At 43.1% G+C, this 18,631-nt stretch overlaps 1 protein-coding gene across 2 annotated transcripts; it reads right to left on the bottom strand.

Moving 5' to 3' along the window:
• Positions 1-10,892: 10,892 nt before the first annotated feature.
• Positions 10,893-17,930, bottom strand: c1qtnf13 (C1q and TNF related 13). 2 transcript variants are annotated; one of them, XM_046294419.1, is made up of 2 exons: positions 17,826-17,930; positions 10,893-13,449 (listed from the first exon to the last, which is right to left on the bottom strand). In XM_046294419.1, exons 1-2 carry the CDS (start codon positions 17,854-17,856, stop codon positions 12,470-12,472), a joined length of 1,011 nt encoding a protein of 336 aa, XP_046150375.1. In that variant the 5' UTR covers positions 17,857-17,930; the 3' UTR covers positions 10,893-12,469. The 2 variants fall into 2 exon arrangements, with proteins under 2 accessions (XP_046150375.1, XP_046150367.1); XM_046294411.1 differs by having other exon boundaries at positions 10,893-13,575; positions 17,826-17,909.
• Positions 17,931-18,631: the final 701 nt, after the last annotated feature.

Genomic DNA, 18,631 nt, shown 5'->3' with positions numbered 1-18,631 from the left:
GTTGGTCCCATGTTTCATAAGCTGAAATAAAAGATCCCAGAAATGTTCCATAGGCACAAAAAACGAATTTCTTTCAAACTTTGTGAACAAATTTGCTTACATCCTTGTTAGTGAGTATTTCTCCTTTGCCAAGAACCATGTGCATGGCTACATAGCTAGCTACATAGCCGTCTTTGTATCAAAGATAATTGTGTAGTCTAGAGCGATTTTCTAGGTTAGCTAGCCAGCTATTGTCGTTCTTTTAACGCAACGTAACGTAAACAACACTACTAGCTAGCCAGCTAGCCCCCCGAATAGCAGCACTGCAGAAACTATTACACTCAACGGAACGACTTGATTAGTGTAGTGTCAACAACGCACCCACTGCCAGCTAGCCTACTTCAGCAGTACTGTATCATTTTAATAATTTTAGTCAATAAGATTCTTGCTACGTAGCATTAACTTTATGAACATTCGAGACGTGTAGTCCACTTGTCATTCCAATCTCCTTTGCATTAGCGTAGCCTCTTCTGTAGCCTGTCAACTATGTGTCTGTTTATCCCTGTTCTCTCCTCTCTGCACAGACCATACAAACGCTCCACACCGCGTGGCCGCGGCCACCCTAATCTGGTGGTCCCAGCGCGCACGACCCACGTGGAGTTCCAGGTCTCCGGTAGCCTCTGGAACTGCCGATCTGCGGTCAACAAGGCAGAGTTCATCTCAACCTATGCCTCCCTCCAGTCCCTCGACTTCTTGGCACTGACGGAAACATGGATCACCACAGACAACACTGCTACTCCTACTGCTCTCTCTTCGTCCGCCCACGTGTTCTCGCACACCCTGAGAGCTTCTGGTCAGCGGGGTGGTGGCACCGGGATCCTCATCTCTCCCAAGTGGTCATTCTCTCTTTCTCCCCTTACCCATCTGTCTATCGCCTCCTTTGAATTCCATGCTGTCACAGTTACCAGCCCTTTCAAGCTTAACATCCTTATCATTTATCGCCCTCCAGGTTCCCTCGGAGAGTTCATCAATGAGCTTGATGCCTTGATAAGCTCCTTTCCTGAGGACGGCTCACCTCTCACAGTTCTGGGCGACTTTAACCTCCCCACGTCTACCTTTGACTCTTTCCTCTCTGCCTCCTTCTTTCCACTCCTCTCCTCTTTTGACCTCACCCTCTCACCTTCCCCCTACTCACAAGGCAGGCAATACGCTCGACCTCATCTTTACTAGATGCTGTTCTTCCACTAACCTCATTGCAACTCCCCTCCAAGTCTCCGACCACTACCTTGTATCCTTTTCCCTCTCGCTCTCATCCAACACCTCCCACACTGCCCCTACTCGGATGGTATCGCGCCGTCCCAACCTTCGCTCTCTCTCCCCCGCTACTCTCTCCTCTTCCATCATATCATCTCTTCCCTCCACTCAAACCTTCTCCAACCTATCTCCTGATTCTGCCTCCTCAACCCTCCTCTCCTCCCTCTCTGCATCCTTTGACTCTCTATGTCCCCTATCCTCCAGGCCGGCTCGGTCCTCCCCTCCCGCTCCGTGGCTCGATGACTCATTGCGAGCTCACAGAACAGGGCTCCGGGCAGCCGAGCGGAAATGGAGGAAAACTCGCCTCCCTGCGGACCTGGCATCCTTTCACTCCCTCCTCTCTACATTTTCCTCCTCTGTCTCTGCTGCTAAAGCCACTTTCTACCACGCTAAATTCCAAGCATCTGCCTCTAACCCTAGGAAGCTCTTTGCCACCTTCTCCTCCCTCCTGAATCCTCCCCCCCCCCTCCTCCCTCTCTGCAGATGACTTCGTCAACCATTTTGAAAAGAAGGTTGACGACATCCGATCCTCGTTTGCTAAGTCAAACGACACCGCTGGTTCTGCTCACACTGCCCTACCCTGTGCTCTGACCTCTTTCTCCCCTCTCTCTCCAGATGAAATCTCGCCTCTTGTGACGGCCGGCCGCCCAACAACCTGCCCGCTTGACCCTATCCCCTCCTCTCTTCTCCAGACCATTTCCGGAGACCTTCTCCCTTACCTCACCTCGCTCATCAACTCATCCCTGACCGCTGGCTACGTCCCTTCCGTCTTCAAGAGAGCGAGAGTTGCACCCCTTCTGAAAAAACCTACACTCGATCCCTCCGATGTCAACAATTACAGACCAGTATCCCTTCTTTCTTTTCTCTCCAAAACTCTTGAACGTGCCGTCCTTGGCCAGCTCTCCCGCTATCTCTCTTTGAATGACCTTCTTGATCCAAATCAGTCAGGTTTCAAGACTAGTCATTCAACTGAGACTGCTCTCCTCTGTATCACGGAGGCGCTCCGCACTGCTAAAGCTAACTCTCTCTCCTCGCCTTCGATACTGTGAACCATCAGATCCTGCTCTCCACCCTCTCCGAGTTGGGCATCTCCGGCGCGGCCCACGTTTGGATTGCGTCCTACCTGACAGGTCGCTCCTACCAGGTGGCGTGGCGAGAATCTGTCTCCTCAGCACGCGCTCTCACCACTGGTGTCCCCCCAGGGCTCTGTTCTAGGCCCTCTCCTATTCTCGCTATACACCAAGTCACTTGGCTCTGTCATAACCTCACATGGTCTCTCCTATCATTGCTATGCAGACGACACACAACTAATCTTCTCCTTTCCCCCTTCTGATGACCAGGTGGCGAATCGCATCTCTGCATGTCTGGCAGACATATCAGTGTGGATGACGGATCACCACCTCAAGCTGAACCTCGGCAAGACGGAGCTGCTCTTCCTCCCGGGGAAGGACTGCACGTTCCATGATCTCGCCATCACGGTTGACAACTCCATTGTGTCCTCCTCCCAGAGCGCTAAGAACCTTGGCGTGATCCTGGACAACACCCTGTCGTTCTCAACCAACATCAAGGCAGTGGCCCGTTCCTGTAGGTTCATGCTCTACAACATCCGCAGAGTACGACCCTGCCTCACACAGGAAGCGGCGCAGGTCCTAATCCAGGCACTTGTCATCTCCCGTCTGGATTACTGCAACTCGCTGTTGGCTGGGCTCCCTGCCTGTGCCATTAAACCCCTTCAACTCATCCAGAACGCCGCAGCCCGTCTGGTGTTCAACCTTCCCAAGTTCTCTCACGTCACCCCGCTCCTCCGTTCTCTCCACTGGCTTCCAGTTGAAGCTCGCATCCGCTACAAGACCATGGTGCTTGCCTACGGAGCTGTGAGGGGAACGGCACCTCAGTACCTCCAGACTCTGATCAGGCCCTACACCCAAACAAGGGCACTGCGTTCATCCACCTCTGGCCTGCTCGCCTCCCTACCACTGAGGAAGTACAGCTCCCGCTCAGCCCAGTCAAAACTGTTCGCTGCTCTGGCCCCCCAATGGTGGAACAAACTCCCTCACGACGCCAGGACAGCGGAGTCAATCACCACCTTCCGGAGACACCTGAAACCCCACCTCTTTAAGGAATACCTAGGATAGGATAAGTAATCCCTCTCACCCCCCCCTTTAAGATTTAGATGCACTATTGTAAAGTGACTGTCCCACTGGATGTCATAAGGTGAATGCACCAATTTGTAAGTCGCTCTGGATAAGAGCGTCTGCTAAATGACTTAAATGTAAATGTAAATGTAAATAAAAGGCCATTCTAAAATGTGCAGTTTTGTCACACAACACAAAGCCACAGATGTCCCAAGTTTTGAAGGAGTGTGCAATTGGCATGCTGACTGCAGTAATGTCCACCAGAGCTGTTGCCAGATAGTTGAATGTTAATTTCTTTACCATAAGCCGCCTCCAACCTCGTTTTAGGTTAATTTGACAGTACGTCCAACCGGCCTCACAACCACAGACCACGTGTAACCATGCCTACCCAGGACCTCCACATCTGGCTTCTTCACCTGTGGGATCGTCTGAGAGCAGCCACCCGGACATATCATGAAACTGTGGGTTTGCACAACTGAAGAACTTCAACACAAATGGTCAGAAACCGTCTCAGGGAAGCTCATCTGCATGCTCGTCGTCCTCACCAGATGGCAGAAAGCATGTATGGCGTCGTGTGGGTGAGCGGTTTGCTGATATCAACGTTGTAAACAGAGCGCGCCGTGGTGGTGGTGGGGTTATGGTATGGGCAGGTATAAGCTACAGACAACGAACACAATTGCATTTTATCGATGGCCATTTGAATGCACAGATAAACTGTGGCGAGATCCTGAGGCCCATTGTCATGCCATCACCTCATGTTTCAGCATCATAATGCACAACCCCATGTGGCAAGGATGTGTACACAATTCCTGGAAGCTGAAAACGTCCAAATTCTTCCTTGGCCTGCATACTCACCAGACAATGTCACCCATTGAGCATGTTTGGGACGCTCTGGACAACAGATCGTTCCAGTTCCCGCCAATATCCAAACTTCGCACAGCCATTGAAGAAGAGTGGAAAATCATTCCACAGGCCTCAATCAACAGCCTGATCAACTCTACAAGTCACACAGCATGAGACATGGTGGTCACACCCGATACTGACTGGTTTTCTGATCCACACCCCTACCTTCTTTAAAAAAAAGTAACTGTGACCAACAGATGCATATCTGTATTCTCAGTCATGTGAAATCCATAGATTAGGGTGAATGTATTCAATTGACTGATTTCCTTAAATGAACTGTAACTCAGTAAAAACGTTGAAATTGTTGAATGTTGCATTTCTATTTTTGTTCAGTGTATATAAAACAGTTCAACATCAAATATAAACAATTCAACTACTGTAAACCATGATAACAGGCTTTGCTATGCGGTCATTTGACTAGTGTTGAATGAATGATGAGTGACCCCATTCCCAAATATAGTAGGTCTAGCTGGGTAATGTTACCTGTTGGTGAGGATAAATGGATGGTGCCACTTTTTCTGTCAGCCTGTATGTTTCATGCATGTTGCCATCCACCATTCCTGCCATCCATCATTCCTGAAGCTCTCTTTGGTAAGAACTTTTGAAAATGTCCAACTCCTTCACCAGCGTTCTGGACTTGTTGGAATTATTTTTTCGTTTAATAAAGTAGGTTTTGGTGTCTTGCATCTACAATAGGTGTCATTATTCAGTTTGTAGGTACTGTGACATTCTTCAAAGCAATGCTACTGGATTACAGATAACGGTAGTCAACTCTGTGTCGAGGTAACCTAACCTACAGGAGGAGTGTGGTTATGGCCAATGATGTAATGCCTTCCAGTTGTGGAAGCTGGATCTGTGGGAGGTCATTTGAGAATCCACGGAAAGTAAAAACAAATGACTATTTTTCTCCCCAGAAATTCTCACTAGTGTGTGTACTTTAAGCTTATGTGTCTTTTGTAGAGCAAAACGTTTAAATAATAATAATAAATAATAATATGAATGTAGTTTGTCCATCTTTCCCATTTTTCCCATTTCCAATCAGAAAATATGCCTGAGAGATTCACAAGACTATAACATTGGAATGTTGTATGGTGCTGCCCTACCCTGGTGGGGATGAATTAATCGCCTCAAAAATAAAACACCTTTTGTCTCTCTGTGTCTCTCTTTCAATTTGCAAGAGGCTGAACGTATCTCACCGGAGAAAGCATTTGAATGAGCGAAACAGCGCCCCTCTGTCTCTGTATATGTAGTCCATCTATCTGATGCTGTCTGGTCCAAAAGAGTATGACATTGTTCCCGCCTGTAATGTAGCATTGAATGCAAGGGAAGCCAGCGAGTATTTTGCCTCCCTTGATAAAAAAAATAGTATAAAATCATAGCCAATCAGCTTTGGGCTAAACTAAGCGAGCACCAAAAAAAAGTGTCAAGGGAATTTGGCGTCACTCCTATCAAATCACATCGAAAGCATACTTAATTGACAGAAACCACTTCAATTGTAGCATCTAGTTGTGTTGTTGTCCTCCCGTGGCTAGGTAGCTAGCTAAAATGGCCCATTTCTTAAATTAGCCACAGATGGAGATAGAGATTTGGATTTGTGGTTTCCTTAATTCTCTGTACTGGCCAATTATTATAATGGCGGTTCTCCTCCTACCATTAATTCATACATTGCCCCTGGCCTGAGAGGATGAAAGTTTAATATGTAGCTAGATGTAGAAGGCTAATGTTAACTAGCTAATATTGCCCATGGAAGGAAGTTAGGCTAACGAGCAAGCATTTTAGCCAGGTAGCCTAAGACAACAAAAAATACAGCGATAGCGATTTATTCAACGTGAACGAGAGGAGAATGGCATTGACGTTTCTCTACAAGTAGGGAGAGTCAACATGTTTTTTCTACTTGCGCGAATGCTCACGCACGCACAGACACCTGTGTAGCTCAGTTGGTAGGGCATGGCGCTTGTAACGCCAGGGTAGTGGGTTCGATTCCCGGGACCACCCATACGTAGAATGTATGCACACATGACTGTAAGTCGCTTTGGATAAAAGTGTCTGCTAAATGGCATATATTATTATTACCATACACAGACATCAGAAACATGGACAACCACATCATATTTGGCTTATTGGACTAAATTGTTTTGGGTATCTTTTAGTTGTCACTGTATTAAGCATAGGGTATTTGATGATGTTGAAATGTTGAAGTTTAAATGGTGCTGGAATAGTGGAGGCAGCTTCTGTTTTCATTGCAACTTGCGGTAACTCTCTGTGGTTCTAGATCAAAAGTTGTTTAGTGTTCCAAATAATGTGGGAAACATTAACTTGCTTGATCATGGTGTAGGGCATGTAACTGTTTGTTACATGCAACATGCGTTGTGTACTTCACCGGACATAGGTTGGCCTCCGTTTTTGTGATGAAACAAAGGTGTGGTCGGAATTTATTCTGCCACTGTAGCTTCTTATTGTCCCAGCCATTAGACCTATACAGTATATTATGGTCGCAAGGCACATGAACAAACAGGTTATGAATCAAATCCATTTTTATTTGTCACATGCGCTGAATACAACTGGTGGTCGACCTTACCGTGAAATTCTTACTTACAAGCCCTAAACCAACAACGCAGTTTTAAGAAAATAGAGTTAAGAAAATATTTTAAAAATACAAAATAAATCAATAAAAAGTAACACAATAAAATAACAATAATGAGGCTATATACAGGGGGTACCGTGCCGAGTCAATGTGCGGTGATACAGGTTAGTCGAGGGAATTTGTACATGTTGGTAGGGGTAAAGTGACTATGCATAGATAATAAACGGTGAGTGGCAGCAGTGTAAAAAGGGGGGGGGTCAATGCAAATAGTCTAGGTGGCCATTTGATTAATTGTTCAGCAGTCTTATGGCTTGTGGGTAGAAACTGTTAAGGAGCATTTTGGACCTAGAATCGCTCCGGTACCACATGCCGTGTCGTAGCAGAGAGAACAATCTATGACATTTACATTTAAGTCATTTAGCAGACGCTCTTATCCAGAGCGACTTACAAATGACTTGAGTGACTGGAGTCTTTGACAATTTTTTGGGGCCTTCTTCTGACACCACCTCGACTATAGGTCCTGCATGACAGGAAGCTTGGCCCAATTTAATTTTTTTATTTTATTTTACTAGGCAAGTCAGTTAAGAACAAACTTTTATTTTCAATGACGGCCTAGGAACAGTGGGTTAACTGCCCATTCAGGGGCAGAACAACAGATTTGTACCTTGTCAGCTCGGGGATTCGAACTTGCAACCTTTCAGTTACTAGTCCAACACTCTAACCACTAGGCTACCCTGCCGCCCAAAGTGATTTACTGGCCTGTTCGAACTACCCTCTGTAGCACCTGCTCCGCCCGCACCTCTCTGATTGAGAGGTGTTGGGTTACATGCGGAAGACACTTCAATTGAATGCATTCAGGTGTACAACTGACTAGACAACCCCCTTTCCCTTTCCTTACGGTCGGAAGCAGAGCAGTTGCCATACCAGGTGGTGATGAAACCGGTCAGGATGCTCTCGAGGGTGCAGCTGTAGAACTTTTTGAGGATCCGGGGACCCATACCGAATGTTCTCAGTCTCCTGAGTGGGAAACGAGGTTGTCATGCCCTCATGTGTTGGGACCATGAAAGTTTGTTTGTCATGTGGACACCAAGGAACTTGAAACTCCCGACTCGCTCTTTTCTTCATGCAGATGGGATTTGGGCCTTGTCTGGGAGAAATGATATCCTTTGTGTCAGACTCATTAAAGAAAAAATCTTTGTCCAGTTCGAGGTGAGTAATCGCTGTTCTGATATCTAGAAGCTCTTTTCGGTCATAAGAGACGGTAGCATCAACATTATGTAGAAAATAAGTTAAAAACAATCCATTAAAACACACAAAACAGCACAATTGGTTAGAAGCCCGTAAAATGGCAGCCATCCCCATTCTTTCAATAATAGAGCAAACAACATAATTATCACAGTACCCGTCAAAAGTTTGGACACTCTTACTCATTCAAGGGTTTTTCTTTATTTTTACTATTTTCTACATTGTAGAATAATAATGAAGCCACAAAACTATGAAATAACACACATGGAATCATGTAGTAACCAAAAAAGTGTTAAACAAATCAAAATATATTTTAGATTTCAGATTCTTCAAAGTAGCCACCCTTTGCATTGATGACAGCATCACACACTCTTGGCATTCTCTCAAACAGCTTCATCTGGAATGCTTTTCCAACAGTTATGAAGGAGTTCCCACATATGCTGAGCACTTGTTGGCTGCTTTTCCTTCACTCTGCGGTCCAACTCATCCCAAACAATCTCATTTGGGTTGAGGTCGGGTGATTGTGGAGGCCAGGTCATCTGATGTAGCACACCATCACTCTCAGTCTTGGTCAAATAGCCAGCCTGGAGGTGTGTTTTGTCTAAAATATATTTTGATTTATTTAACACTTTTCTGATTACTACAGGATTCCATATGTGTTATTTCATAGTTTTGATGTCTTCACTATTATTATACAATGTAGAAAATAGTTTTTTTTTTAATAAAAAAAAGAAGGAAAATCCTGGAATGAGTAGGTGTGTCCAAACTTCTGACTGATACTGTATATATATTTTTTTAAATGACCAGATCATTTCTGGAATTTAATGGATCCAATTCGGTTCAGATCTCAATTTTGGGATCCAGTAAGACCTCTACTCCAAATATATAGTATTTGTTATGTTTTTTTCTTCCCGAGCCTCCTTGTTGCAGCCTTATGTCCACACCTGGGATGAAGAGGACAAAGTAAGTACTGCTAGCTGAATTCAGAACAAGCATTAGATGTTTGCTGTATGTCAAGCAAAGTTAGAAAGTGCTTTGCTAAAGTCTATGAGCCTTCAAGGAGTGCCTGCTCAAATTGAACAAACTGCATATGAAGTCAACTACTTAGGATCAACAATGATACTCTCCAAAAGAACACATATTTGTGACTCACTGACACTGGGATAAAATGTCACGTTTCTGAGAATCTTGCAAGTTGGCCTTTAATAGGGTGTTTTCTGCTCAATGTACTGTGTGGGAGGTAGAATAATAAAAATATTGAATAACATAACTGTACATTTTTTATTTATTATACAAGAGAAGTTTAAGTCACACATTGATCAATTTCAGCCATGACTTTTTGGATCCCATGGATGACCTTTGAATCATGGAACTGCTCCTTAAAGGAGAAGTCTACCCAAATCCTAAAACTCCCAAGTGATTCCATACATTGAAAATAGATCAGTGGGGTTTGCCCTCTCTCTCTCCTCTCTCTCCCTTTTATTTTTTTTATTTTATTTCACCTTTATTTAACCAGTTAGGCCAGTTGAGAACAAGTTCTCATTTACAACTGTGACCTGGCCAAGATAAAGCAAAGAGGTGCGACAAAAACAACAACACAGAGCTACAAATGGGATAAACAAACATAGTGCTGTACTGAAAAAGCTGCAAAAACGGTTGCGTGGCGTTGCTGGATAGAGGCCTGCTCTGCTCCGTTGCCAGCCTGATTCTTGAAGTTCATGGTGTTCTTATTGCGTTATTACCATTGCACCATATAATGTAGACATACAGTACAGGCCTATGTGCTCTACAGGATGGCATATGTGCCCTATGTATTTATGACGGGGCGGTGGACAATAGACATTGTGTCACCTTATATTACAGAATAGAATATGCAAAAAACACTGTGATATATAAATATAGGCTATATAAGGTTTTGAGCTAATGTCAAAACATAAAACCCACTAATATCCCCATTAATAAAGGTTTAAGAGAAGCAATCATTCATTAAAGTAAAGTTTAGCTACTTACTCATTAGACAACTGTCCATTTGTCCCAGCTGGAACAGTAGTGCGTCTCCAATTCGTTTTTGGAATACGGATAAATGTTTCAAGGACACCAGAGTTAATCTGGGCAGCAATATCCCTGTGGTCTCAAAAGCAAATGAACTGCCCTTTATCATAATTATGTTCCTCCATTTCTATAAGAATTGTAATACATAATCAAATGATCCGCAGCACAAACATTCCTCCTTCGCAGCATTGGAGCGCAATTTCCACAATTACACCACCAGTCAGTCTGTGATGATCCTGAGGATGGTTGGGGCTGTGGTCCAGCTACTGCTGCGGCTTCGATGGCTATCACGGAACCCAAAACGGCGATTCCCGGGACCACCCACGTAGAATGTATGCACACATGACTGTAAGTCGCTTTGGATAAAAGCGTCCGCTAAATGGCATAAATGTATTTTGTCCCCCCACACCAAAGGCGATCATGACACGCAGATTAAAATATCAAAACAAACTCTGAACCAATTACATTAATTTGGGGACAGGTTGAAAAGCATTAAACATGTATGGCAATTTAGCTAGCTAGATTGCACTTGCTAGCTAATTTGTCCTATTTAGCTTGCTTCCTGTTGCTAGCTAATTTGTCCTGGAATATAAACATTGAGTTGTTATTTTACCTGAAATCACAAGGTCCTCTACTCCGACAATTAATCCACACATAAAACGGTCAACCGAATCCTTTCTAGTCATCTCTCCTCCTTTCAGGCTTTTTCATCTTTGAACTTATATGGTGATTGGCATCTAAACTTTCATAGTATTACCACGACGACCGGCAAAACAGTTCGTCTTTCAATCACCCACGTGGGTATTACCAATTAGGAGATGGCACTTGGGTACCTGCTTCTATAAACCAATGAGGAGATTTCTGCGTCTGAAATAGGAATGATTTCTATTTTAGCCCCCGACAACGCAGACGCTTGTTGGCGCGCGCAAGCAGTGTGGGTGCAATAATTGAATAACATGGATTTCTAAATTTATTTTGCAACGCTCGAGCATGTGACGTTTCCGGTCTGGTCAGCATGTAAAGCAGCAGTGGCCATCTGAAGCTCAATTTGCCTCAATTCTATCCGAATACTCAGGCTCAGTTCGAGGACACCATGGGCACTGGCAAGAAGGGCATACAGTGCCATTTCTACTTAGCAGGGATTCCCCCAAGAGCGCACATGCGCAGTGGCAGTTGCCTACATAAAATAATTATGTAAAATAATCGCAAATGTTTTAGGTGGAAAAGTACAAATTTCCTGACTCAAAAAATAGCTGATTCGGCCATACGCCTTCAATAAAACAATGAATTTGTCCACACTTCGCAGATTTCTGAATCATTAATTAACTGGCAACAGAGCATGGCGAGGCCTGCATTCATCAATGTCACAAGTCAGTTGACCTACAGGGAGAGAGAGGGGGAGAGGGCAAACTCCACTGAACTAGTTTCAATGTATGGAATACACTTGGGAGTTTCTGGATTTTGGGTAAACTTTTCCTTTAATGAATATTATTTCACTATGCATTCAGAATACATCAAACATTCATAACTACATCACATTCAGGTTATCTAAGTCCATACAGTCATTCAGGCAAACTATGCAGTATTTACATAGTAGTCTACTCAATGCAATCACTACACAAGTTAAATGATTAAATGGTTTTCTGAGTTTTGCTGAGTCTTTGCAAACACATCTGCTCAGTAAGGATAAATAATGATGTCCCTAAGCAAGTCTGTATATATAAAGAATACCTAGGAAAGCTCTACTTATTGTAACACATAGTTTTGGTGAATGAGAGAAAAAAAACATGAGGTATCCAAAGAATCCTAATGATCCAGCATCATATACTAACATATAACCCATAACTTTGGTTTAAACGCAGCCAAAAACAAAACAGAAAATCACATACTTATCCACAGACAATTTGGTAATAAAGAGAAACATTACATGATTATGTGTAATAATATGTGTCGTTGTATCCAAAAAATGAACTCCCAGCCCCATCTTGTGGAATGATATAATACTATGAATCAACAAATGTGTATCTGTGTATAAGATGTGTATAATATATGTACATCTCTGCCCCATTGTTTAGAGGTTGCTACTGTTGTTGTTCCATCCACACCCAGAAGCTGACTACAGCGGTTCTAAACAAAGCCTATGAAGCATAGTGCAACTTAGCACTGACATTCACACTTTCACAAATGAGATTTTGTAACCATAGCACCATGTACATTTTCTAGGAGGGTCCAGTGTGTTTTGAAGAACTTCGAGCCCTCAGAAGTGAGTTCTGTCCAGGTCCTGGCTGGTGGTGGTGGTGGGCTCAACGTCTGGGTAGACCAGGAAGCCTGAGAAGGTGGTGTAGCGTCCCTGGTTGCTGTAGACGGCGTAGCGCTCGTCCTGTTGGCTGTAGAGCCACACATTGTCCCCCCTATGGAGCGACAGCAGCAAACTCTGGCTCTGCATCTCCCTCCTCCTGGACGTATCCTCGTCAAACACCATGGCCTGCACCTCGCCTTGGCCTGTCATCAGCTTGACTGACACTGCCCTGCGCGGATGCTTCCCCACAGTGAAGGCAAAGTAGTAGGCACCAGGGTAGCGGCAGGTGAAGCGGCCCGACGTCTTGTTAAAGTGCCCTCCAATGTTGACGTACTCCACATCAAAGGTCAGAGGCTCCTTCTCCTGGTGCCTGCCACCATTCTCCCCCAGGACCGGGGATGTCCTGGCCATGGAGAAGGCAGAGCGAGGCTCCACAGGGGCCTCAGCACTACCACTCCAGCCGTACATGTGGTCTCCAGGAGGGGGACAGTTGGAGTTGTGGTAGGGCTGCCCTGACAGAGATAGGTGGTTGTTGAGATAGCCAGTGGTGGAGATGTCGGGGTACACCAGGTAACCGGTGAAGGTGATGTAAGGTCCAGCGTTGCTGTATAGAGCATACTGAGGACTGTCCTGCAGCATCAGCCACACTGTGTCCATGGCCCTCAGGCTGATCATGACACTTTGACTCTGGACCTTCCTCCCTTTCTTTTTGTAATCGTCATAAGCTATAGCCTGCACTTCCTGCCCATTCTTCACCAGTATGACAGACAACATCTTCTTGGGATATTTCCCCAATGTGAAGGACAAGTAATAGGCTCCAGGGATTCTGCAGCGGAAGTGGCCCGTGTCTGGGTTGAAATCACTCCCTGTGTTGACTAGGAGCTTGTTGAAGGTCACAGCGTTCTGAGTGCCTCCCAGGATGCTATTGGTCCGCGTGGCTGAAAAGGCAGAGCGGAGGCCAGTCATCACGGGAGCCACATGGAGGGGTGTGACCGACCCCAGGAAGTTGAAAATGCCCAGTAGACAGGCCATGCGCCAGGGATTGCTACATGGTGCCACCTCAACTAGGAGAGATAAACAACAGTGTAAAAATATCTCACTTTCTTCAAAAACAACCTACAACAGTTATATTTATACCCTGGCTGTTCTATTCTGTGTTTGCTTCAGACAACTTTTGTCATTGTAACAATGTAGCTTTGTTTATTTTTTTATATATTTTTTTTATAAAAAAAGAAACAAAGCTACATTGTTACAATGACAAAAGTTGTCTGAAGCAAACACAGAATAGAACTGCCAGGGTATAAATATAACTGTTTTAGGTTGTTCTGAAGAAAATGTTGTTCATTTGAAAAGATAGATTTTCTAAGGGTTGTAGGATTTTGGGCAAAAAAGTTTCCTTACTGCACAGCATTTCACACCTGTACAACGTAAACATTTTCCTTTCATTTTTTCAATGTTAAAAAAGTTAAGGTTACCAGGACGAATCAAATATGGGCAAATGCAAGCAACCTGTGTGTTATGGGCTAAGATTGTGCAATGTGTCATTGTGTGATGGGCTGGCTGAAATACTATATGAGTGGGTTAGGATGTCTGTTTGAGCCCTGTCAGGACAGATCCCGCTCATCAAATCAGATGCCCTGTGGAAGCAACAGCCCCTCTAATTCAGCTGGTATTGTCTGTTCTGTCTGTGCACTGAGAAAAAGTACTAGATTAGACCCTGGTTCATCTGTTCCTGTGTGCCCGGACAATGGAACATTTGGAAGGGGGGCAAGGTGGGGTAGGGAAGGGATTTTCTTTAGTTCTATAAAGCCCTTCGAGATGGTGGACAATTGGTCGACGAAAGATCACAGTGTGACCATGGGAGGGATAGGTTGGGGGTCAATTTGCAGAATGAGATTGTTTTAGGACAACAAGCATCAATACTTTATCATTATGTTAAACATAATTTATATATGATATATCATGTATATATATTTTTTTATCCTGATTAGACTGTTATAAAACGCACTGTTGAAATCTTGAAGTGAGTTGTCATTTCAGGTCCTAAGCAGGTATTTCACCAGCTTGCTAAAATTAATTGATGTTCTCTTTTTGTGTTCTTTCTAACTTGTTGATAGAGCTCTGGTAAATTCATAGTGCAAGGTTGAAAGGGTGGGGAGTTCCCATCCCAGCTTGAATGAGTTATGGCTTCACTCATGAATTAAGCCTGTTTTATGGATCCTTTGGCATCCTCTAAAATAGTGGTTCCCAAATGTTTTATAGACCCGTACCCCTACAAACATTCAACCTCCAGCTGCATACCCCCTCTAGCACCAGGGTCAGCGCACTCTCAAATGTTGTTTTTTGCCATCATTATAAGTGTGCCATACACACACACTATACGATACATTTATTAGACATTAGAATGAGTGTTAGTTTTTGTCTGAACACGGCTCGTGGGAAGTGACAAAGAGCTCTTATAGGACCAGGGCACAAATAATAATATACTAATAATCAATAATTTTGCTCTTTATTTAACCATCTTACATATAAAACCTTATTTGTTCATCGACAATTGTGAATGACTCACCACAGGTTAGAAGGATGTGCTTGAAAGGATGCACATAACTCTGCAATGTTGGGTTGCATTGGAGAGAGTCTCAGTCTTAAATTATTTTCCACACAGTCTGTGCCTGTATTTAGTTTTCATGCTAGCGAGGGCCGAGAATCCACTCTCACATAGGTACGTGGTTGCAAAGAGCATCAGTGTCTTAACAGCGCGATTTGCCAAGGCAGGATACTCTGAGCGCAGCCCAATCCAGAAATCTGGCAGTGGCTTCTGATTAAATTAAATTTTCACAGAACTGCTTCTTGCAATTTCGATGAGGCTCTCTTGTTCAGATATCAGTACGATGACTGGAGGCAGGGCATGAAAGGGATAACGAATCCATTTGTTTGTGTCATCCGTTTCGGGGAAAGTACCTGCGTAATTGCTTCGCTATATCACATTCGACATTGTCGTTAAGCTTGAGTTCATTTACACACAAAAAAATCATACAGTGATGGAATGCCCTGTGTGTTGTCCTTGTTAATGCAGACAGAGAAGAGCTCCAATTTCTTAATCATAGCCTCAATTTTGCCCCGCACATTGAATATAGTCCCTGTAATCCTAAATTCAGATCATTCAGGAGAGAAAAAACATGACCCAGATATGCCAGCCATGTGAGAAATCATCATGCAGGGGTCAGCCAAGTGAAAATTATGGTCAGTAAAGAAAACTTTAAGCTTGTCTCTCAATTTTAAAAAACGCGTCAATATTTTCCCCTTGATAACCAGCGCACTTCTGTATGTTGTAAAAGCATTACATGGTCGCTGCCCATATCTTTGCATAGTGCAGAAAATACATGCGAGTTCAGGGGCCTTGCTTTAACAAAGTTAACCATTTTCACTGTAGTGTTCAAAACGTCTTTCAAGCTGTCAGGCATTCCCTTGGGAGCAAGAACCTCTCAGTGGATGCTGCAGTGTACCCAAGTGGTGTCGGGAGCAACTGATTGCACACACGTTACCACTCCACTATGTCTCCCTGTCATGGCTTTTGTGCCATCAGTACAGATACCAACATGAGCAGCAGCTACGTTTGGCTACATACGGACCTTTAGTGGAATTCCCGTGAGAGCGTAATGGTTAATGTGATTGAATGTTAACTACTTGACTAGGCTATCTGTATTTGACATTGTGTTGTTATTTCGTTATTTCGCTGTTAAATTAGATTTTTGGTAGTGAAACGAGGCTACTCAGGCGAGAAAAAAACCTCACCCGAATATAAATGGATTGTTTGAAAATGTGAATCATTTTTGTACTTTTTAATTTGGCATACCCCCAATGGAATTGTGCATAACCCTGGGGGTACATGTACTCCAGTTTAGGAAGTTTAATTATATATTTTTTTACCTTTATTTAACTAGGCAAGTCAGTTAAGAACTAATTATTATTTACAATGACGACCTACCGGGGAACCGTGGGTTAACTGCCTTGTTCAAGGGCAGAACAACAGATTTGTACCTTATCAGCTCAGGGATTCAATCCAGCAACCTTTCGGTTACTGGACCAATGCTCTAACCACTAGGCTACCTGCCGCCCAGGAATGCCTGCTCTAAAACATGCCATTAGCATTAACTAACTTAATATAATAATATAAACAGTAAGCCTATCTCACACCAGATAGGAACACAGAATAAATATATTTTTAAATTATATTTTTAAATTTAAACATTTTTATCAAATGTTTTACTTTAAATGACAAAATCTCCCAAAATACCAGAGATCCCAATCATATGATGTACAGCTGCTCTTGCACTAAATAGGCAGAAAACTGGCACCTAGTAAATCAAATATACTGTACATTAACATCAGTAATTACAGGCTTATAACCAGAGATTTTTAACATGGTTATTTTCATATGTCTACCATTGTTGCTTGTAATGTTAATTCCTAAGCACTGTTATGAAAGCTGTGAGTTTCAATGTGTTAAACTATTTGAAAGCTATGCTGAGAGAACAGAACAGAACAGTGAGTTGGCAAAAGAGGCCATTTTTTATCAACTGCCGTAATGTAAAACTCAAAATCCAGAAGTCAAACTTTGTTCTTCTATTTAACGATATGGAAACACTTAGCTCACAAAACCAGGACAGAAAAATACCAATACCAATTCTCACTAAATTGTAATCCATAAAATGGTCGTTTGGAGGATTGTTGACAAATATTTGACATTTCTATCTAAAGTACCATTATTGAAATCAAAAAACAGGTCATATGACAAAGCAAGCGGTAAAGCTTCATATGACACACATATTTTTGCTTTGTAGCACCTACAGATGAAACATTATGGAGTCTTACAGGAGGCCTGAGTAAGGCCAAAATGTCATAAATATGGCAACTTTGATAAATATTTTCTCAATTATGCTTTTAGATACAAATGTCAAATATATGTCAACAATCCTTCATCCAAAGGACTATTCTATGGTTTAATTTTTATAACAATCCGCAAAATAATGGTATTATTTTCTCCTGGTTTCGTGAGGAATCACTCATTTTCAAATATGGCAATCAAAATAATATCATAACAATTCAAAATTGAATGAGGTCAGATTTAGTTAGGATTCTTACAGATTTCAACAGCAACAATCCCATAGCTCTTACCTCTCACAAGCCTTCTCACAAAATCTAATCATTTCTGTATTGGAACACATGTAATTCTCAGCTCTACATCTTCAGCCTGTAATTGACCTGACAGTTTACGGCAGAGAAATACATCTCTATAGAGTGTGGGTCCTACCTGTTCTCATGTGCTGGTACAGAGTGTGCATGCCTGTAGTCAGCTGGTCACCTTCTCTCTAGTCAGCCTTCTCCCTAGTCAGCCTTTTCAATGGGACCCGTGGAGCTCCAAGAGGTGGAGCTCCACGGGTCCCATTATACAATGCTGATCCCTGCATCCTGATCTGGTCTGGTAGTTTATCATTGAGGGGAGGAAATACACAGGTTTGTTTAGTCTCATGAGGGAACAGGACAGCTAGTTCACTGTGTTCTGTTTATAATCCTTAAAAGCAACAAAAGCAAGTCCTTCAACATCTGCATTGCTTGCTGTTTGGGGTTTTAGGCTGGGTTTCTGTATAGCACTTTGTGACATCGGCTGATGTAAAAAGGGCTTTATAAATATATTTTATTGATTGATTGGTTGTAAATTATAGAGCACCACATGCACAATGCATTGGTCATATCATAGGTCTCTCATATATAGATGTACAAAATAATTGTGAAACCCATGTAGGCCAGACATTTTGAAAATTTAAATGAAATCATTTAGCCCTTTCGATTGCCCCCTTACCAAGAAATTATTAACATTTTACATTTACATTTTACATTTAAGTCATTTAGCAGACGCTCTTATCCAGAGCGACTTACAAATTGGTGCATTCACCTTATGACATCCAGTGGAACAGCCACTTTACAATAGTGCATCTAAATATTTTAAGGGGGGTGAGAAGGATTACTTTATCCTATCCTAGGTATTCCTTAAAGAGGTGAGGTTTCAGGTGTCTCCGGAAGGTGGTGATTGACTCCGCTGTCCTGGCGTCGTGAGGG

This window comes from Oncorhynchus gorbuscha, linkage group LG02, assembly GCF_021184085.1.
Source record: "Oncorhynchus gorbuscha isolate QuinsamMale2020 ecotype Even-year linkage group LG02, OgorEven_v1.0, whole genome shotgun sequence".
NCBI classification, from domain to species: Eukaryota; Metazoa; Chordata; class Actinopteri; order Salmoniformes; family Salmonidae; genus Oncorhynchus; species Oncorhynchus gorbuscha.
Note: the sequence above shows the minus strand (reverse complement) of the source record. Positions and strands in the feature narration are given on the sequence as shown.

What these genes read in the sequence shown, in the direction of transcription:
- c1qtnf13 (XM_046294411.1), bottom strand. Translation starts at nt 17,856, where the DNA reads ATGCACACTCTGTACCAGCACATGAGAACAG. An exon ending in GTACCAGCACATGAGAACAG is followed by an intron (nt 13,576 to 17,825) that starts GTAGGACCCACA and finishes TATCTCTCCTAG; the next exon opens with TTGAGGTGGCACCATGTAGC.